General features: G+C 38.2%; 2 protein-coding genes and 1 long non-coding RNA gene across 3 annotated transcripts; 1 reads left to right on the plus strand and 2 right to left on the minus strand.

The window, feature by feature from the left end:
* The first annotated feature begins 314 nt into the window (after positions 1–314).
* Positions 315–7,181, plus strand: LOC146480111 (uncharacterized). Its single transcript, XM_085109972.1, has 4 exons — positions 315–557; positions 2,312–2,398; positions 4,420–4,725; positions 6,473–7,181. The coding sequence occupies exons 1-4, from the start codon at positions 405–407 to the stop codon at positions 6,557–6,559; spliced, it is 633 nt and encodes a 210-aa protein (XP_084966098.1). The 5' UTR covers positions 315–404; the 3' UTR covers positions 6,560–7,181.
* A 333-nt stretch (positions 7,182–7,514) lies between these two features.
* On the minus strand, positions 7,515–9,922 carry LOC146480112 (uncharacterized). Its single transcript, XR_014864776.1, has 2 exons — positions 7,874–9,922; positions 7,515–7,581 (listed from the first exon to the last, which is right to left on the minus strand). It is a non-coding gene; the product is annotated as an uncharacterized LOC146480112 (long non-coding RNA).
* Positions 9,923–15,060: 5,138 nt separating this feature from the next.
* LOC146480113 (uncharacterized) lies at positions 15,061–21,413 on the minus strand. Its single transcript, XM_085109973.1, has 4 exons — positions 21,227–21,413; positions 18,657–18,725; positions 16,736–16,981; positions 15,061–15,880 (listed from the first exon to the last, which is right to left on the minus strand). Exons 1-4 carry the CDS (start codon positions 21,383–21,385, stop codon positions 15,656–15,658), a joined length of 699 nt encoding a protein of 232 aa, XP_084966099.1. The 5' UTR covers positions 21,386–21,413; the 3' UTR covers positions 15,061–15,655.
* Between the last annotated feature and the right edge of the window lie 1,450 nt (positions 21,414–22,863).

The following is a 22,863-nucleotide window of genomic DNA, read 5'->3' on the forward strand; positions in this document are numbered from 1 at the left end:
TTTTTTTGCACTGAGGAATAATTTATAACAAAACTAGACAATTATTTTTTGTTCACTTGTCGACGGAGTTTTCAAACGACGTCACTTGATTCGCGTGATACTTCCTCTTTAAAATTAGAACGCTGTTGAATTAATTTGGCCTGAGTGGAGGACTGATTGAGACTTGTATCAAAACAGAAATAACTCTTTGTGATCTGATCTCGCGAGATGCGTGAAGCAAATAAAGGTCGCGTGCACTCGCAGCGCACGCGGAGCGGCAAAATTAAAATCTAAATACACTATAATACGGGATACATGAAGTACCTACTTGCAAATAGGCAGGGTGAGGGAGCGATTGCCTGTTCAGCTGTGTTTACTGTTTGCGCTGCATCAATTTGAAGTATTTAGCGAGCTGGAAAACCAGAATGGCACTAACTGCCAAAATTAAGCTGCTTAGAGTTCTGTCCGTGCTCCAGTGCTGGGTGGCCGTGTGGTTAGTTGTGCTTGGTATTGTTGAACTCGTACAAGTCCGTTGGATATTTTCTGCAATAGGAATGGCGATATGGATTGGCGTTTGGGTGAGCGGGTTTTAGAATCTTTAGTCATTTATAAACAGCACTTTTATTAGTTAGGCTATTAAATTTGTAAGCTGTTAGAGAACGCAGGAAACATTCTCTATGCTGCGAAGTTAAAGCTAATAAATTACCGTAAAGCATCATGTTAGTGCACTGCTTTTACAAACTGTCCATTTTCCCATGAATGTCCTTGCATCATAATTATTGCTCCGTATGCAGACTGCCCACTGATCAATTTGCCCTTGTTTAATGGCCCTGACCTGCTACATGTCTCCTAGAATGCCTTCAGGCTTGTCAGGGGATCATGTGTAACTTTTAAAGTGCAAACATGTTTGGAAATATGAAATTGTTATCAATAGGAATTCATATTTGAAATTGTTGTCGTCATGTTTTCCATTGTTTTGAGGAATACTCTGCGCGCTTCTTTAAATTTAATTTTATAATTTGTACATAGATGCCCATTGATAAATGGAAAGGCTGTTATTGAGTTACTGGAACAAATTCGTGTACCACATGTAATTTGACTTTTCTCTCTCCAAACTTTGCAGTTCTGTAATTTCCCATCATTTCATTGAAATTATAGGGAATACACTTACAGGAATAAAAACATGGGTGGAAAAACATGGCTGTAAGACTGATCTTGTTTTTGCACACCTGCCATGAATGTCCAACGTGACAAAACAGATAATTCTATTTTCAGTAAATTATACATACTCGACAAAGAATACATTTCTTGCAGTGTCTTCATATTTGCAATTTATCATAAATTATAAGTCTTCTAATTCTGTTTTTTAAATTGAAATACTGTCCTTTCTGATTCTATTGCATTATAACGATGTATGTATATTTCCATATTTTGATATTCTTATTGTCTTCTGCCCTTAGGTTAAATAATACCAGCTGTATTGTTTCTAAGTTCATTTTATATACAGTAGAACCCCGGTAACTCGAACTCTGAAGGGAAATGAAAAACTGTTCGAGTTAGCGGGGTTTCGAGTTATCGGGGTCGATTAAAATATTCAATTTTCCAGGTTAATAATTAATAGTTTATTGATTTTCAGCACTTTGGTATACAATGCAGTGCAAATTTAACTTATTTCATGAGAAGCTAATACATTTTGTATCTGTTCGTTGCACTAATTAAGATCAAATTGCTTCAGTCTTTGATCTAGTGTAAGAAGTCGATCACACGATAAGAAAACCTAATGGGATGTCTCAAATGGGCATCCGTGGCGAGTTAATTAAGAACGAGAAATTTGAGTTATCGGGGTAAATTTTGATGAAGGGAAACTAAATTTAGTTCAAGTTAGTGGGGTTTTCGAGTTATCCGCGTTCGAGTTAACTGAGTAAAAATGACTGAAAAGTTGGGTCAAATCCAAGGGAATAATTGAGACTCAGTTCGAGTTACAATGTAGCGGGGGAGTTCGAGTTATCCCAGTTTGAGTTACCGGGGTTCTACTGTATTTTCATTTACAGTTAAATAAAGCTTTTATTATTATTATAACTATTATCATTATCATTAATAATAATAATAATAATAATAATAATAATAATTTGTATCTAGCAAATATGATCCCCTAGCAAGCACAAAGTGGTCAGTCCTAATTAAGACTGATCCAAGATCTTAATTTGGTTTTATCATAATCTAGACTCCACTTGATAGTTTTTGAGAACCATTAACAGGTTGCAGTGATTGTACAGAGATAATTTTGAGTGGATTACATGTACTACCTACAATAATATTATTTATTCTGTAGGTCGGCATCACTGGTGCTTTTGGAGTGTTCATTAGCTTTAAACGAGTGCAGAACTTATCCCATGGTTCATCTATTCCTCCGCACTTGGTAGGTGTTAGTTACATGGAAATAATCCTACTGAACAGACAGTGAAAAATGACATTTGTTATATACCTAGACTTTCACTCAACAAAACAAGCACTGTGATTGGTTGATTCTTGGTCAGGTGCCCCTGATCAAATACAAATGTATCCCGACTAGGATACAATTCCGCAGTTGTTGCCCTCTCGGTTGTTTGTTGTTTGTTTTGCTGTGATTGTTGAAGGGAAAGTCTAAATATATAACAAAGCACTTAATGTATGGTCCCTCAGGAAACTAGTTAGTTTTGTTTTCCCCCAAGTCCTGATGTTTCCCTCGACGAACATCAGAACTCTCGGGAAAACAAAACTAACTGTTTCCCTTGGGATCATACATTAAGTGTATATTATTAAACCTCAGGATCATTGTGATAAGTACATTTCAGTTCACAGTTTTGATTGGCTAATGGCAGCCATGGGATACCAGCCATTTTTAAAAGCCATATCATTGTATAATGGAATTCCAGGGATTTGATTGGCTTAGCAGCCATCGTATATGAGCCATTATACCATGCCCAAGAAATAGCGACCATTAAATTGCGTCTACTGGTTGTTCTTGTAAAGTGAGATCGGCAAGATCTAGCAACATAATGCTTGCTTGTTTTTATGTAATAACATTTATTCCTCTCTGATGTCTGTTTTTTTTAAATAACATTTATTCCACTTTTCTTTGTTGGATATGAGATGATTATAGTCATACTTGGCACTACATGCCTCTTGGGCTCTCTATCATCTCATATCCAATGCCCGCTCTTGGAATAATAATTGTTAAAAATTTTATACAATGCCCAAGAAATAGGGGCTATTATTTAAATCAACTTCTGGTGTTTTTTTTCCAAATTGAAATGGCCAAGATCTAGTAATAATTATTTTCTTCAGTTGGTTGTTTTTATTATTCCACTCAATGCCTCTTGCTTCAGTGTTGGATATTGGATTGATTATATAACCAACTCAGAGTTTTTGTAGCTGTTGTTATATTTATTGTTAAATATTATGTGACCAATATAGCGCTCCTTAATACATATAATGTGCTAAATACTACAAATTAAAGTGTATGCCATGCAAAGCTTCAAGTCAAGTTTCCTTCTGTCAGGCTCTTTGAATCTGAAATTCAACATCTTTATCAAAATATTTTACTACTGTTTTTTAATAAAGTTTTCAAAGTTCAAAAGTTGTTTGCAGTTCTTTTTAACTAAGATGCATTTGCCTAAATTTAATATTAATTACCTGCTAGCCTTGTAAGCAGAATGGCTCTTGAATTGTCGTTTTGCAAGAATGCAGATACAGTCCTCGGGATTGCGAGTTAGTGTTCTTAATAGCAAGAGTCCATAAAAGCGGGAATTAATTTCAGTCAAACTTCTGTTATTTATTTTTGCCAGGGATTTAACTGCTGGACATCCGTATTATAGGGACGTCTGTAACAGCGAGGTGTCTGCAAGGCGAGAGTTGACTGTATTTAAAATTAAAAATAAACATTGTTGTTTGTACAGCATGGTTCACTTATGATTCAGCGTTTTGAGCTCTTTTAGGAATGAAATACCGGTACTCCTAACTGTAGTTCACATAATAAGCTCTATGATAAAATAAATCACTGGAGGAGGCAGCATGGTTGAGTGGTTAGGGCGCCGGACTTGAAATCTGGAGGTACCTGGTTCAATTCCCGCTCTGGCCGCTAGCTGGAGTTCTTTCTTGGTAGCCCCAGGTTCAACTGGACCCTCAGCCAGGCTTGTAAACTGTCTCTTGCCAGTTGGGATTTTTAACCAATGTTACTTTCAATTTATATTATTTCTTTATGAAGTTTAAATTATGCTCGGCCCCACTTTTAAAAGCACTTTTGCTATAAACACTGTCAAGGGTAAATGAAAGTTATTTATTTTTTATTATTATTATTATTATTATTATTATTATTATTATTATTATTATTATTATTATTATCTTTTTTTACTGATTGATTTATGATATAACCCATTTGCTAAATGTCTTCCCATGCAGGTTATGACCCTCCTAGGGTTTTCATTGGCTTGTGGTATATTCTCAACTCTGTTCCTCAACCTGTACTCTCAAGAACTGGCCATCGCTAGATCACAGAAAGTCAAGTGGTACGCAAAGAGTTCAGACGAAGAGGGTGTGCGTATAGAACAGCATCCTATTACTTTTGATGCAAGAGAAAAGGAGCAGCATGCCCTTGTTGGATCCATTTTTGGATTTGTTGTGGTGGAGCTTATTCTTGCAATGTGGTCTGTGGGAATATGTCTTGTTAGTGACCAACAGCAGCAGGTGGTTTCTGAAGATGAGCCGGTGAGTTCTGTTGAGATACAGCTGTACAGTGCTCCTGAAGTCTTTTTAAAATCCTTTTTGCATTAAACCTTATGCAACTTAGAAGGCTTTTTTTCTAGTAATTTTCAAAGCCATTGTGGCTATGTAAGGAGAATTGGCGGTTGTATCGTATGTCCCGCACCAAACTGTTTCCTTTGAGGTCCATAACCAATAACATCATGTCACATGATGATAACACCAAATTGCAAATTACAAAATTTTGTTGTTTTGTTGTTTATAATTATATGAGTGACATTAAGTTACCCAGTTTGGCTTCAATAGACCCTTCTCCATAATGGCAGACGAAAATTCAAATAAGTTAAAATTAAAGCGTATACCAGCACTAGAAAGAGCCCTTTTAGTTTAGTGACTCTGCAAAGTTTTAGCATATCAGGTGTAATATCAGCTGAGAAAAATAATGTAAGTTGAAAAATGAAAAATTTACAGACGTTTGTATGACTGGGGGTATGACGTATACCCCCAGTCATACAAACGTCTGTAAACTTGTCAATTTTCATCTTACATTCCCTAAGCTGATGTAACACCTAATATGCTGAAACATTGCAAGGTTACTAATTAAAAGTAAAGGTGCTCTTTCCAGTGCTGGTATCAGTTTTTCATTCCGTTCAATTTTAAGTTATTCAAATCTGTTGCCGCCATTTTGGAGAAGGGTCTATTGAATTTATCATCATGTGATGCAAGTGTCCACAGCAGCCATCTTGGATTTCTCAATATTACCAAAACCGCAAAAAAAACCTTTCCAAATTAATGCAAAATTTATCAGAATGGTGTAAAAATGTAATGTTACAAGGCTGTATAAACTTAAAAATTCCGCATACTGTAAAAAGTTTTAAAAAGTCCGCATTTGGAAAAATTGGCAGGCTATCAAAATCATGTTGTTGTTGCCATGGAAACAGCAGTTGGCATGAGCAATAAACAGTGTAATACCTAATAATTTATTGTTGCCAGATAAATTTTACATGTAGGAAAAGTCAACATGGTGTTGGCTTCATTATTTAATTACAAATTAAAGTTATAAATATTCAAGTTACATGTAGTGCAAGCACTTTGTTTTCCCCTCCCAGGCTAAATAGGTTTAACCCTGCCCTAAGGGAAATGCTGGATGTTTCTAAATTTGGAACTATGAAATGGCAGACCACATGTGATATACCATTTAAAAGGCATTTTCTTGGTTTTCACCATATGCTGTAAATCACACCAACAGAGATGGAGGAGGTCACAGATTAGATTGAGAAGTGTCCATTCCACTTTTAAAAAAATAATATAGAAATACGCTTAAAATTGATCTGACTTCTTGTATATACTGGGTATATCCCTAAACTATAGCTTAACTTAACATAGTTTCTTGACCAATGTTAATTTGGTCGTAAAAGTGATAAAGGAAAAAGTTACATGGAGGGGTGATTGATCATGTAAAGGAAGGGGGGAGGGAGGGTACGATTTTTTGCTTACAATGTGCACATATCTCTCCCAGATGTGTTTGCTGTCCAAACCTTACACAGATTGACTCAATATTGAGCACATAATGTCTTCTTGTGCCATATGGCACTTTTGGGGTTGAGAGCGTTTAAACCTTTGTTGTCTCTGGAGGGGAGGGGAAAAGATTGACACATTTTCGGGGCTGGTGCTCGTTTCAGGGGGCGCGGCACTTATTTGAGGATTTATGGTATGTATTTTCTTTCTCTTTCTCTTTCTTCTCTCTGTTCAGTGTGGAGTCCCATTGATGTCATCTTCTGGTCAAGGACAAGGTGGCAACAGTGTGGCCAGTAGGTTTGGATATGCAGCAAATACTTAAAGCATTGGGGTTTTTTGTACATTCCAAGGCTAAGTGAATTGAGCTGATGTAAATGAACTCTAAGAAATGCTTTATAGGGCTATGCACATGGAGAAAGGATTTCCAAAGTCTGTAAGTTAATATGCTGGCTTGGAAAGTTGGAATGGAGCTGATGCATGCTCAATTGTGTTTATACTGATAATTGGCAATCTGTTGATAGCCTGCAGAACAGGCGTTCTTTTTTATTATTATCGTTATTAGTTTTTATTATTTTTTATTATTATTTTGGCGTTTTTCATGCAAGTGGGGGCAAGCGTGAGCCTCCACTCGCCTGAAAAACGCCAAATAATAATAATAATAATAATAATAATAATAATAATAATAATAATAATAATAATAATAATAAAAACGCCTGTTCTGCAGGCTACTCTATTGTCTAATACAGCTGTAGGTAAGTGTAACTTGAAATCGAGCGCTGAAACGTTTCTTGCCTATTCCAGGTGTTAAGACTGTAGGGCGCAGCCAAAACTACCCTGCTTCCACAGATCCGTTGTGTAAAAATAAAAATGAGCAAATAACCGCATCTGGGTGCCGCGGTCGCGCCTTGTTGCCGCAGCTTCACCATGTTTCTCACTCGGAAAAACAATTGGCATTTTTTTCTTGCTGCCTTCTACTATTTGAACGCTGGAACAGGGGAAAACCTTTCCCGTTACGAAAACGTTACTATTAGCTGCTTGCACATGTATGTGCGCTGTTTGCATTATTTTGGCCGGTAATGTGAACGAGAATTCTTTAAGTTGCATTTACTTGTTAGCGAAACAATTTGTCAAGGGAAATGCTCGCACTAGTTTTTTTTTTTTTCTTTTAACCCTTACACATAACATGTGTAAGAACTCAGGTAAAAACGGCAGTCCCTCGCACTTGATGAAAAATGTATATGGAGATTGCTGTAGATCTCCTTTTTTCCGTTAAAGTATTTTGTTTTTGTTGAGAATTTATTCATACATTTTATACGTTAGGTACTAGGTAGATAAATGGGCAAACTGATAGGCTCTCACAACAACAACAACAACAACACTTTATTAAAACTGGACAGACAGTTACAAGCTGGTTGTATACCTACCCGCAAATAGCTGAAGCTAGTCGAGGTCGGTAGGTATATCTATACTAAACTAAATACAAATAAATTTGGTGTTTACAAATTGACTAAAATAAAAGTTAAATAAGTAGTAAACAAACAAGTGACGCAAAAAGGATTCGCTAACTGATAGAAATTAAAGGATTGTTACAAATTTACAAGCTTTTCATTATTCCAAGAATCGAAGAACCCGGGACATTAAAAGCTCTTAACCCACTTCGACAGCAACGCAATGCAAATCTTCGAGCTTGAAAATATAAATTCACGTCATTTCAACTAGGTTGGTAGGGACGGCCTTCAAGTTAAGAAAGAGAAGGAGAACTTCATACTTTTGTTCTCGGGTTCTAAACCCCAGTACCCGTTGATAGTTTCAATACATAGATAATGAAAAATAATCCGGGTATGTTCATTGTGTCAAAATATTTTTAGGGAACAAATGACAAAAACTAAGTTAGAAAAAGTTATATTTAGGTACGAACTACTCCATCATGAGACTAAAACTATGCATGGAAGGCGGGTCTTAAAAATTAGATGAAAGCGAAACAAAAAGTATACTCATGAGAAAAGGCAAAGTTCTCTGCTGGATTTCAATCCATTGCTAAGGGAAGGTGTCAGGAGTTTATTTTTATATAGTACGTGTACGCCTCTTTGTGTTGGAGAAGAGGTCAATTGTGGTTGCAGTCCAGTCTTAGTGTTGTTGCGGACTACTGAGCCCTTGGTAATTTCACGTTGTTTCTTTCCAGAGGATTGCAAAGAAGTGTACCAAATGTATAGCGGTCTTGCAGAGCGATTGCTTTTGCTAATTTAACCTATTTGATTTTTTTGTTGTTGTTTGTTTCTCGTCGCCGTTGCCGTCATTGTTGTTTAAATTCGGTCTTTAGTCCTCTGACGGTAGATGTGCTAAGAAACAAGGCAAATAATTCCCCACCCCAGAAACTGTGAGAAGACTGTTACAAGTAAGGGCCTGTAGAATCGTTTGTTTAGATGGATGGACAAAGTGCATTTCTCGGCGTGGCGTAGCTCTTTTTAAATAGTGTTCACGTAAGAGAGTATTTCCTATAAAGCTGACTGCCGAGAAAGGCACTTATTCGTTGGCGCAAGTTCCATCCGTCTGCCCGGACGATCCCATAATCCCTCACTCGTACCAGTCTCCCCAAAGCTTTGGAGTGGGAAATTGCAAAATACAAATCTTTACTACTTCAGTCCCATTCAAGTATTTTACGTTGATAGTAATTGAGCTGTTTAGAATGCTTGATAAGAAGTATATTCTTTTTCATCAAAGAAAGTCGAAAACTAAAAAAACCGCTTTGTTAAGTTACGTTAAAATAACAAGTTTTGTACAATAAAACGATTTCATTTTCTTGTCAGAATTTTATTTCATTAGATTCTTTTTCTTCTTCACTTCCATACAAAGCTGACGACAGATTACACGCCTTCATTGTGGATTATGACCTCTGAGCTTTATTTGTTAACGGTACATCATTTCGTCCAAATGAAATCTACACATTTGTTAAAAATCGTTCTTCTAAACGCCAGAAAAACTTTCAATTGTGTTTGCATGTGCACCGTTTTGGAAATTAGGCATTTCGCTCGAGCATCAAATTCGTCGCCAATTTTAGCGAGCATTGGAAAAAGTTGTTTCCCAGTATAACGCTGCCCACACGCCACCGTACATGTGTATCTCTCGGAAAAATAAGGAATACAGGGGAAGAGGGCCTGAACAGTCCCGCAATACCATGCGCACCACGATCGACCAATAGACGCCATTCTCGACCCCAGGCCCTCTCGGTTTGACCACGTCAGTCATGCGCAAAAGAGAAGAGCTGTGGAGTCGAGAATGAGACAGACGCCTGAAGACGAGATAGTATTCTCTACACCAACAAAACTTTATATAAAATGAAACTGGCTTCTTCTCCATTGTGTACCTTTTGTGGAGATCATGAAGAAACTATTGAGCATCTGTTCATCAACTGTACCTATACCCAGGAATTCTGGAGGTCTGTCATTTCTTCGTTAAACACCTAAGATATGACAGTTGATAAGCTTGACGATATAACTGTCCCGTTCGGTATCCTCGACAATAACCCCAGAAATTATTTGTTTAATCATATAATATTTCTAGGAAAACAAACTATTTAGATATGCCGGAAAAAAAATATCAAGCCGTCTCTGTCCCTATAAAGTGTGTGCACGACGGCCATGTTGGAGGACCAAAACAATACAATGATTTTCCTTTGGGAAATATATTCTATTTTTATGCAAACATCTATTGTTTTAGTCCTCCAACATGGCCGCCTTGCACACACTCTATAGGTTGATTGCGCGTTGCGTCATGGCGGCCTGCATGTTGGTGGTTAGGAACAATAAGATTTTTCTCTTCTTTGAGTTAACTTCCATTTTTATGCAAACTATGTGAGCAAATTTTCTTTTGTTTTGGCACCAACATGGCGGCAATGCAATCAACAGAAATTCGTAAACTGGAATTAGCGATCGCAAAAAGGAACAAGAAAGGAATTATTCTTTCCAAAAAAATGGCAAAACATGTAACGGTAAAACTATAAGTTTCCTAGTAGTACTTACTAGGTTTTAGAAGGATCAAGTTTAACCTCTTTGGGATTTAATTAATTATAAGGTTACGGAGGACTGCTGTAATGTATACACTCGATTGCAAAAACGTTGACACCTAAAAAGCATAAACCGTGAACGATGAGACCCAATGGCTTTATGGGTATCAGTGTACTAAATTTATCTGCATAATATTCTATTATCGTGCGACGGTTGATAACCAAAATTGGTTGCACGTGGTGAATGATGGAAACTGTCCAAGCTTTCCTTAAAGTGTCAAGTTGGCCAACAAGGGCCAATTTTTAACACTACTCACAAATCCGTTGGGTCTCATCGTTCATGGTTTATGCTTTTCAGGTGTCAATGTTTTTGCAATCGAGTGTATCGCAATGTGGATGACTTTGTAATTAATGTATCTTAGTGATAGCAATTAATGTAAACTATTTTTGGTTGCACATCTGTTTGTACTGGTTTTATATATTAGTAGCGTGTTTGTAAACCGTCTGTTAAATGAGCGATTGCCCGCTTAAAATTAAAGTCACGAAAGCACTGCTTCCTACCCAGAAGAGGGTCCCAATGAGGGGGGGGGGGGGGGGGGGCTTTCACGGTTGACGGTTAAATTTTACCGACTTTGACGGTTATCAAGGGTAAATTTCTTCCATGATTTAAATTTAATATTAACTTTTGTGTTTTTAAATGTTAACAATTGTGTTCTGGAGGTTATTTTTCGGTCAGAAACACGTTATCAATGTAGTAAATCACTAATATTTTGAACCGGAAGTACTTCGATTCCAGACGGAAGTTAGTTTGTTTTGTTATGTCAGTTTAGACCAGTTCAGACGCAAACTAAGAGGAAAAGATCATAAAGTGAGTATATTTTGGGACATGAAAACCAGTTTAACAGTTGAAACGATTCTTTGAAAAGCCAGACGTCCGGGAGGTGCAGCTGAGAAATACTGACTTTTAAAAGACCTTGAAACCGTTTGACGGCTTATAATAGCTGCTTTTCTAAGATTGACGGTAAAAATAGCATATTTTCGACTATTGACGGTTACATTTTAGGCTGACGGGTAACCCCATTGAGACCCTCCCAGAAGTCTCTCTTATTATGCAAAATTAGCGTGCAAAGGAAGGTGGGAAGGAGAAACTTTCACGCGCTCATTCATATACGAAGAACCTGTGGAGTAGACAGGATGAAAGCCGATACACACGGGGCGCAGAGGAGTTAAATAAGATTAACTGATTCCGACTAAATTCAATGGGAAATTGCGGCGAAAATCGAGTTTAAACACAGGTAGCCCAAGCTCCACGATTTCTGTTTTACCTTTGTAACGCCAACATCAGCGCCACGTAATTTGATCATGCCGATGATCGTTGCGTAATAGCGAAATTATAAGGGTTTGTATGGGGAAAAAAGAATTCGAATTTGAAGGCAAAATTGCAAATGTTTTTCAATAAAAATTTCTCATCTGAACTCCTTTGTAGTTCCTTTTGTGTCCTGGGTGGTTTGTAGATCGATTTCAGGCGATTTTATTTTAGTAGAGTTTCAGTTCCAATGGTTTCTCTCCACCCAGGACACATGTCCAAGCTAAGACAAACCATGTCCAACCTAAGATACTGCTCTTTTTCTTGGGTCAACTTTGGCAGAACTCGCTCTGCACACGAGATGTGGACGGACTGCACAAGAGCATTGCACCAGTACCCCTGGTAGTCATTACTGTCATTTGACTGTGTGATTGCTTGGCAGATTAAGAGATGGATCTGGGAAGGCCTCTCATGGCCCAACAACTTCCGGTTGCATTTGTCAGGTCATTGATAGATACCAAGTTTATAATTGCTTTACATAAATCTAAATTTTTGTCGGGCATAAAATCAATTATTTGCCGTTTACTCATACATTCGTTGTTTCTCACACTTGAGTTCTTTCAAGTTGACATATAATTTTAACTAAACTATCCTCTTTTCCATTGGGTTAATAACGTTAGTCTAATTTCTTGGCATGACTTTCCAACTAATACATAAAAGCTGTATTAAAACATTACGAAGAACTTTCTTCGTGTTTTATAATACTTATAGCTGTCATGCTACAGAGGAACTTTACTGATCTGACACAAAAGAACCAAAATATGTATGTAATTTTTCGGAGCCCTATCTCAGGCCTGCCTCTAAAATTTATACCAATTTCCAGACATGGTTTCTAGAATCCATACCCGTTTCAGACTTTTGAATCAAAGTGGTTAAAATCTGATTACTCTTTCATATCTATAAACTGATTCCTCTTTCATACCTATAAACCTTATATAGGGGTGTACTCTCACCCCTCTCCTCGCGCGGGACACGCTCGGGTATTAAACTTCAACGAACTTCCAACAACTGGTCATAACTATAAACTGGTTACGAAAAACTTCAAAGGGGACCTCCACTTCGACAACAAATTGACTGTAAACTGTCGGAAATGGTGTCTAAATTCTAAATTTTAGTTTAAAAAGTAGGAGTGACATTCAAGTGTGCTAACATTAGATATGAGTATCGCCTATTTTTTATTTTAAATTTCCCGGGCGCCGCCATTTTGGATTTCATGACGTCATACGTTTGTCGCTATTGTCAATAAGCAGGACTTCTTTTGTGTGAAACAATTGAGCAACGGTATTACGTCATGAAATCCAAGATGGGGGCGCCCGGGAAATTTAAAATAAAAATTAGGCGATAATCAAATTCTGTTTTGTCCAACACAAAAATATTATTTCCATGCTTTCCAACGAAATTTGTAATTAGGTTGTATTTTGAACAATTTAACGTTAATTTATTTTAAGAGTGGAGGCTTCCTTAAAGGTAGACTGGTACTTAATCTTTTCCTACGTAGAAGAATCGTGTGAAAACACGGCTTCTGAACTGAAGACCAGCCTATGACCTAACTTATTGTTACTAACTTTCACGGTAATTCAATGTCGTGGGACCTAAATTTCGCGATTTGGCAAAAAAATTCTGTTAAAAGGAACTTCTAAAATTTCGCGCAACGTTTCTAAATGACAAACTGGTAGTCTCGGAATTTGCGCAAAATATTTTAATTTTACAAAGCAATATTTTACATTCACTTATGAAACTAAACAGAACCACTAAAACAAACGAAACTAAAAACATGATAACGTTCGTTTGCAACAAAGGACAGCTATACGACTGCACCAAGGATGTGTTAGAGGAATCGCTGCAGGATGGAGATATTAGGGAGCAATAAGCAACGACGACGGCAATAGGAACACGGCAAACAATAGGTTTAATGAGCAAAAACAATCACTGCACGTGCGTTTTACATTTTGGTACATTTCTTTAACGTCCTCTGCAAAACAACAACGTGATGAAATGACCACATTTAAGGTTTTGTGGGGAACGTCAACGGTCAACGGTTAATTTTTCTATTTTCTTTCTTAACTTGTACGCCACTCCTACCAATTTGGTTCCTGGTGATGTTTTTGTTGCCGTTACCGTCGTCGTTGCTTAAGCTCCCTATTAGTTCCTGCGAAGAGAGCGTGAAGACCGAAACATAAACATGGGATCCGGACAAAGATAAAGTTACAGTAGATTAAAAGATTTTTCGGGAAAAAATCGCGAAAGTCGCAAAAATTAATCTCTGTGAAATTTTGTTTATCGAAGCCAAGAAAGTATTACTCAACATCATCCTGATAGCGGAAAATCTCATTTGCATTTACTTGCAACACAATTTACATATGCGACTATAAAACTAAGATGACGTAAAACTTAAGTCCCCCGAAAATAAGTAACAATAGGGCAGTAGCTGAAGCGTACCGCTAATATCAAAAATCGTATTCTACGAAAGAATTTCTTCCATCTTCACGGAGCAAAGAACGCAGTGGAAGCTCTTGTCAAAGGACCAATTCTGGACTGGACCAATGATGGAAAGCTATATATGGAGGCTTTCTTGAACGGATTTTACATGGATCCGCTCTTCATGCTTGGCCTTGCTCTTTCTTAGAAAGGCCGATTTTGAGATAGTACACGCGTGGAGTCAAACAACTAAAACCGAACTTCATGCATTTAGGGTCACTAAATAATTTTATATCTGGTTGGCAGTGGGAAGGGGGATATGAGGATTTAAAAGAAGGGTGGTTCACTTCCTCTGGTATTAAATAATTAGAGATAAAATTAAGAGGCTTTCGAAATTTTTCTTCAAAGCCAGATGAATCCAGAGAAGAGATATTAATAAAACATCCAGTTAAATATATCAGAATAAAAAATGTGTCAATCCTCGTTCACTGTGCTTGCGACATATCTACCCTGCGTAGCAGGCGAAATCGGGGCTGGGAAGGAGAACTGAGAAAAAAAAAGGAGGCAAAAGATAGAGTTTCCTCTCCCCTCACTTGCATTTGTGTCAAAACATAGGACTTGTGCAGCAGATCTCAGGTCTCAGGTCTGGACAGATAGGGATATGTTTGGCTCTCCGATCAGGGCACATCAAAGTGACCTCGAGCCAAGTATTTTTTCAGCCTGGCCCTCCCATTCAGTCAATAAGTTCGTAGCATTATGGGCAACAGGTCTCTTAAGGCTCCAAGTATTCTTCTGATTAAGGAAAGTTACGTTCCTACCAAGCATTACCATAATTTGTGATGAACATTTATGCAATGACCACTTGCAATTTCCCCAATGGTCGCAGCACAAATTTATGATTGTCAAGTATGAATTCAAGAGGCGTTCCCAAGATTGAGTACAATCAATTGTTTTATTCCTGGCTTACGCCAGTACATGGCATTGTAACCGTTTAAAATTAACGGTGCATTGGCAATGAAAGTCATTAAAACAGTCAGGAAATTTTCAGTGAAGTTTATTTTCTCGAACCTAGACTTGCTTCATTACAGAATCGCAGGATACAAAGATGTTGAGGATGAATCACAAACTCAGTTACATTAAAGACTGCCGAGCTATTATTAATCTGGAAATATTTTTTTCATTTCATACACCAGTTTATAATTCTGTCAACAACACTTATCAGCACTGAGACACACTTACCATCCCCGTGGTATGGCCAATACCGTACGCATGCGCACAACCATATCACCCGGGCACGGGTTTACTCCCGCTCCTTGACCCGACGGCTATGCCATGCTGATGAGCCCCATTAAGGGCGAAACAGCTGTCCATGGCTGCCACTGCCCGGGTGATATGGTTGTGCGCATGCGTACGGTATTGGCCATACCACGGGGATGGTACGTGTGTCTCAGTGCTGATAAGTGTTGTTTATAATTCTGTCCCTAATCTGTCCTTTCATCTCATCTAGCAGCTCATATCATGCAAATTAACTAGACATCAGTTAGTTACTCTTTTTAGAAACGATGGCTTACTGATAATTACAGCGTCATACCTACAAAGATGTTACACATAAACGGAGGTTTCATTGGCTCTTAAGGATAGGAGACTGTCGCAGGCATCCCTGTTGTTGCACTCGCTTGAACCATTGCAGGATGACCTCCAACCTCTCCCGGTGGAGGCACCCGGCCAATTGGAAGCTGGGCTGCCTGTGCATGTGATACTGCAACCATAGCGCCACCAACTTGCACTGGAGTGGCCACAGGACAACCACCAACACCCGGGTTCGTGATATACCCAGTTGTGTTGTCGGAATACAACTGGAATACACAATGGTTTAAAAACAATTGTAGAGCCAGTTTTGGCAAAGGCAAGAAATAATAATTATATCATTCACCGTGGTGTGTATGTATTCCAAGGAACATAAGGCATACAACGGCAATCACTTTTCAGTTGAACAGCTCATGTGAATCTTTACAACTTCTCACAAACGTCAAGGAATAACTAATGTTTTCCAGTACTTTAACATAAAGGAATACCTTCAAAAACGTTCATTCCAGGAACTAACCATAAACAAGAAATCATCTCTTCCCTCGAAATATTTATACTCTCATCATAGAGTCGTTTAAATCCGTATTTCAGTGAGACATATTCCTTAAATATTAATAACGCAAAACCTGTTAAATAATGCCTTCCCATTCCACTCCTTTCAATCCAGTTTTTTTTTTTTTATCAATGCAAATTAAAACACAAATGCAGGTGAAGATAAGAATTGAAGATTATAATCAAGAAATTGTACCAGCTGTACGTGGTTAATAGAGTGAGCAGTGGAGCTACGCTATAGTAGAAGCGAGTTAACATTGGAAACGACTAGAATTGGTCGTAATTAACGAAAAAACATCAATGGTCACAATGAACGCTTTTCATTCCTAGTCAGCCTCCGCTATTTTCGATGCCATCGAAATTATTGATATTGCATGGTGAAACGAAATCTTATTGCTTAACTGTAAGTTGTGTTCCTGAAAGTATTTTTCATTATCTTTAGTAGTTTCACAGTGATTTCTTTCATTTCGACATGCTCCGAATAAAAAATATTGGCTAAACTCTCGCATATAAACAAAAACAAAGGTATGGCTGACTAGGGCCCTTTAATACAAACACATATTTGTTCGTACCTGATGCTGGGGAACTGCTCCACCGCAACATCCGCAACAAGGTGACATCATGCAACAGCAAACTGCAGCCCAGATTCCAATGCCAAACTCAACAATACCAAGGAGCAGTATGATTGCGCTGATAGTCACTCCTTTGCCATAGTGTCCTTTGCCATAGTCTGAGACGTTAATAGACACACTGTAGAAGAAGATGATTATTCCTCCAAATACAGCAGATGTGATGGAAAAACCCATGAAGATACCAGCCTGGAAGATTAACGAAAAGCAAGTGAGCCCAGTTTTACGGCCATCTGGAATCTTCGAACTGTACAATATTTTTTACCATGATCCCATAATGGTTATCATTACGAGGATTCAAACATATTGACACAGGATCATCGATGACTTCATGAATTTCGGTGGCAACATTGGCATCTTTGTAAATAACAGCGGAGCCCCAAGCACGCTTTGGGTAAGAAAATATGGCAAACTATCGATGCGAGAAATATTGGCTTTGGTTATTGACGTCACCGTCCCGTCCCAGTGCGCAACACAACGGGACAACCAATGCGAATACAGGTAGCACACTCAAGTATGTGATCCCATTGCTACCGCCCGCGTTTCTTTGGTGGGAAGTCAGCGGGAAGCTGCATCGCAGCTTCGTTTTATATAAACAGAAAGAAATTTTGAAGACAACATCCACAAAGTCAATTTATGAATTCATTGTATATGTCGACAAACGTAGAAACAAGAGAAAGAGAGATAAAAAGAAAACGAAAAAAGAAACGTCGGATAAGCAAAGTTCAACGTGAAAGAGAGCAACTGAGAGCACGAGCAAACAGGCGAACATATCAGTGACGAACAACGGGGGAAACAGCATGCAAGACAGAGCACGAGAGAAGAGAAGAAAAATTATACGGAAGAGCAGCGGATAAATTAGCGATACAAAGCACGGGAAAAGAAACAAAATTATAGTGACGCACAAGAAAATTACAAAATAGACAGCCTCATAGCGGATACCAGCCGTTAAGACAGAGTATTTTGCCATTTTAATCGTCTCTATGCACCTTAATTGTTGAAACTGAGATAGGACTTTTTTGTATTTGGTGTGACACCACAAATTCACACTCGACGGTACGTGCTAAAAATAACACAGTTTTATGAAATTTGCCTGCAAACAAACCTATCTGTAGATGGTCAATCATAAACACTTTTGTAGGGAAATTCACTCTTAAATATAGAGTATTTTACCGTTTCAATCGTCTCTAAACGCCTTATAGAACTGGTGATATCACATTTTATATCTTTGGCCATTTCAAGCAACGAAACTGAAGCCCGAGAAAGTGAAATTAGTGGTCTTGAGATTTAAAAAGTCGTTATTATATAAAAACAAGAAAAATACTAGTAGCGGAGCAAAGATGGAGCCTTCAGGATGGATGGATAGATGGATGGATGGACGGATGGACGGACGGACGGACGGATGGATGGATGGATGGATGGATGGATGGATGGATGGATGGATGGATGGATGGATGGATGGATGGATGGATGGATGGATGGATGGATGGAAGGATGGATGGATGGAAGGAGGGATGGATGGATGGATGGATGGATGGATGGATGGATGGATGGATGGATGGATGGATGGATGGATGGATGGATGGAAGGAGGGTTAGGTGGACATTTAATCCGGGGAACATGATAAAAAACAGTTCAGTCAGTTCACGACGCTTAGTAAATTAGAACCACGACAAAGCGAGAAAGAGATGAGTATTCTGACTGAAGCAGGATGATAGGATGAGACATAATTTTAAGAGGAAACATATTTGAACTATAGCACAAAAAAAAAGACAGTGACAGCTTTCATTAGAACCGTCTCATTGGAGAATTTTATTTTCCTTTTTTTTTCACTGCAACTTCTATTTCAAAAGTATTAACTTACAAAAACATTGCGGGAACGAGTGATATCTCTGCTACTCCCAGGAATGCCCAGACCTCCTGTTGTGCACATCTGCAACAAAACAAGTTAGTGAAAATCAGTTTCCCTCTTCTAGTTACCTTTTTAATTGTCCTCTGTTTGATGCTATCCAGTCAATTAAAGCTTGTGAGATAAGCATAAGCATAAGGAAAATCGTGTGGAAACGGCATAAAATAAGCATGAGTTAAACAATAAGCACCAAACAAAAAACGTTCTCCATTCCTTGAGCTTGTGCTTATCTCAATTTTGTGCTTATTTCACAATTGGGAACCGGCGTGAGGTAAGCACAAGCACAAGCAAGATGATTCCTCCAGTTTGAATCACTTCCCAGATCTCCTCCAACGTTACTTCGCCTTCGCCGCAAGCGGTGTGCCTTATTTTCGTGTGCTTCTTTCACATGTGGGAACGTCGCAAGCTTATGCTTGCGCTGCTTATACTTGTGGTTATTGCACAAGTGGAACCAGGCTTGATGATCATGCCATCTACTAGATCCGGAGTTACTCATTCATGTTCTACGTCATGTTATCAAACCCTTTGGGCTGCCTAATAATTCAGTAAATATTGCTTAAAATGCTATCTATTGCCTTCCTTGATCGAAATCTTCGAGCATAGCAAAATTATCGAGGGAAACTCATTGGAAGGTGATAATAACAATTGTTCATTTATCAAAACTGTAACAGACCATTTAACAAACATCCATACTATGCAGGCAGAACGAGATTTCAAAATGGTAAGTGTTCATGATTACGCTTTGCATCCTATAAGGCGAAGATATACATGTAAATTACAAATCAAGTCACTCAGATTTTGTGGTAAATTCAACTGTGTGTAGACGTATTAAATTTAATTTCCAACTATAGCTAAATAGAATATTTCCTGCCTGGGACATTTGGCACGTGTGACGAAATTATGTGAAAATTTGCCACAATAAAAAACCTGGAAACGTAAAATTAAAATCCAACAAACCCAGAGACTGATGTTTGGTGAAAAATTTATGACTGCAAAGCAAATGAAGAAAAGACGGACTAAAGGGGCGGCCAACAAATTCGATTACTAGTTCAACAGCCGTCGTGCGTGACTGTTAGAGTTGATAGTCTTCCCGGAAGAACGCGTCACAAGAAAACAGCTTTTGTCTGTTCAGTTAGATTTTGTGCTGATAACTGGAATTGTATAATTGTTGTCTTGTTATCTATTGTTTTATTCATATGGATTAAATAAACAACGAAGTTACTTTTTCTTAAAGATTCCATGTCCACTTTCTCATAATAAATATCCAAACAAAATTTTCCAAGAGCTTGTGTTACCAGGCCTTGTCCCAAATTGCAATGACCTTTCTATGCTTATACCCTCATGCTTCATAATTTCTTTTAGAATCCAGGTTGATTTAACATGCCATTGCTAACACAAACAAAGACTATACAGATCCTGCAGATGTTTCTCAGCCACATACCGCTTCCCTCAGAAAGCAAGCAATGTTGTTCACTGATCCCTACATGAATGATAATCAGTCATATTAAAAATTGTTATTCTTAACTGTGGCTATTTGTTTATTCGCTTTCATTTGGGTATTAAATGTCTTACTGCAATATTCTAAATGACAACAGCCATAGCCACATGCAGACGTTGGCCGTCTATTTTTGTTTTTGGCAAGCCTGCAGGCCAGAGCAACTAAAAACCAAAACATCATAACGGTAAAGGTATAATAACGTCCGGCGCTTGGCATTACATTTTTTATTTTGTGGGCTAAAACTAGGTTAATTTAGACTTTTCATCTAGGTGAAGAAACGAAGAAGGACCAAGAAGAATCCAAACCCGAAAACACGAGAAAAAAAATAGCGGGGCATGAAAGAGTTCAGTGACTCGTGCGACAACAGACGCCTATCCGGTGACCTACACTTCTTAATTAAAATATAAGCCCTACAAAATTTGAGTGGGATGTTATGCAAAGGTAAAATAAAATAAAACAACACACACACTAACTGCTTTAACTGAATCAGGGCTGAAACTCACCGTATAATTAATAGCTAGCCGATTTCAATACCGTTCAATACCTTGAAAGATGGCGTGTTTTTACAAGCAAACAAAATGCTTCAAGTTGTCTGTAAATCATACTGTAAACGAGGAAACTCCAAGCCCAAGTATAACAGTTCAATAGAATCTGCAGAAGTCCTATTTTTTCGGTTGATCGTCCAGGGAAACTTCAAGAATTTGTTTGGTTCAGTCCGACGGGCATGAGACGAAGGAACTCACAAATAACTCGCTCGAATTCAAGCAAGTTGAAAAACACACAGAGCAGTCCAAGAACTACCAAAGTGGCTCAGAACATACGGATCAAAACTATACTGCCACCGTACGTGCATCGGTGAACGAGCATCTACAATAATCAGTCTTCTTCAAGCTGATGGAGTTAATGCCAAGCAAATTAACTGCGTAGTATAGAGCGGGACCTACTCTGCTCAGGAGCTGATTATACTAAACTGACAATTTTGTAATTTGCACAATTAGTTTAATTCCTTCAATTGTTCGCTACTCACCCAAATTCCGATCCAGATACCAAAACCTACATCACTAAAGGCAGAATGCTGGAGCACAAGATCGACGACGCCGAAGCAAATCAATAAAAAGCTAACAGCGATGTGTGCCAATGCAAGAAGCCTCGCCATTCTGGCGACCATGACTGAATCAGCCGCCATGTTTGCAATCACTCAGAAGGAAATAAGAAAACACGCGCCTGAGACGGCTATTAATAACCAGAGGCCTATTGGCTGTTCAAATGACACAATGATCTCGTTTGTTTTAGTGAATATCATATGTTATATAACAGCCATTAGTGTCACTTGTAACGAAAACGAGGGGTTTCTCACGCGGAGCTCGCCATCTCTTTCACGTGTATCGCGGAGCCTGGAACAGGCTATAAAAAGAAAAAAAAAAAAAAAGACATGCCAAACTTCTGTTTCATTTTCAATTTCAAGCGCTTTTCAAGAAATAACGTGCTGAAGATGGTAGTTGTAGATTTTTGTGGTACACGAAGAAAAAATGTCGTGATCTTCATTAATATATCTTTCGATTCAACTCTTATTTGTCGGAGGGCATGAAGAATTGTAAGAGGGCACTATGATATTTTGATTTGCGGTCTGATTCCGTCACTGACCGCCATTGTTAATTACTTGTGCTTCTAGGATGACTAGAAATGAAGGCAGCATTATGGATTTCCACCGAGAGAAAATAGCTACTTAACCTTTGGAAACAGGGATTCGTTTTAACTTACAATGCAAGTTGCTCTCGGTGGAATGAATACCGGAGGAATCTTGATGTCCAAGATCACCAAGAAAGCGTGTACGTTGAGAGATGTTGCTGCCAAGCAAATAGGCCGAGTACAATACTTTCTCAATAAAGAGAAAAAGGAGCTCATGGACTGCGGGAAAGTCTATTGATGAAGGGTAGGATTTCAAAATTAAGACGGTTATCCAGGAACGATTTTGATAAACAACTCAGTCGAAAATTATCGAACGCTTTGTTCCGGAAATGCCTCCTTGGCAATTACATGTCTTTGTCTTGTTCAGTATCGTTACTAATATGACTGGATACGAACGGAAATAATTCGTATTTTTCTAGGTGGTACATTTAAGCTTACATTTACATGACTGTAATATTTTTATTTCTGTTCTCGTCGTTAGATTAATAACCAGCCAGCCGACAGTAACCACAGAGAGCGATTTCAGAGCTCGGTGACATGCCGGATGTTGAGGTATGCCTTCACAGTACGATTTTACGATTTTCCCAAAAGGTAATTATCCTTTACAAATTTATGCTTGGTGTTTTAAGCCCGTGTAATGCCAGACTCACAACAGTTCGAGCTTTGAGCCACAGCAAACAACCTCAATACGCCCTTTCAAGAACAATTTAAACGGGACTTGGCCGTTGCACTTCTATTTTATTTTTTTATTTTACTTCTATTGCAGTACATCGCTTCAATTATCTAGGAAAGATCGAAGCGACTCTACACACGTCGCTACTCAATCGAATCATCGCCTCTTGCACTTTCGAAATCTCTGGTACAAGAAAGAAACAAAATTTATTTGAAGTCCCATTTTAAAAGTTAGTTATAACGCAAAATTTCTTCATTTCTTCATTCATACAGATTGACGAAGGACAAGAAGGAGAGGAGCAA

The sequence above is a fragment of the Pavona decussata genome, unplaced genomic scaffold (genome assembly GCF_977016875.1).
Source record: "Pavona decussata unplaced genomic scaffold, jaPavDecu1.1 SCAFFOLD_55, whole genome shotgun sequence".
In the NCBI taxonomy this organism is placed as follows: domain Eukaryota; kingdom Metazoa; phylum Cnidaria; class Anthozoa; order Scleractinia; family Agariciidae; genus Pavona; species Pavona decussata.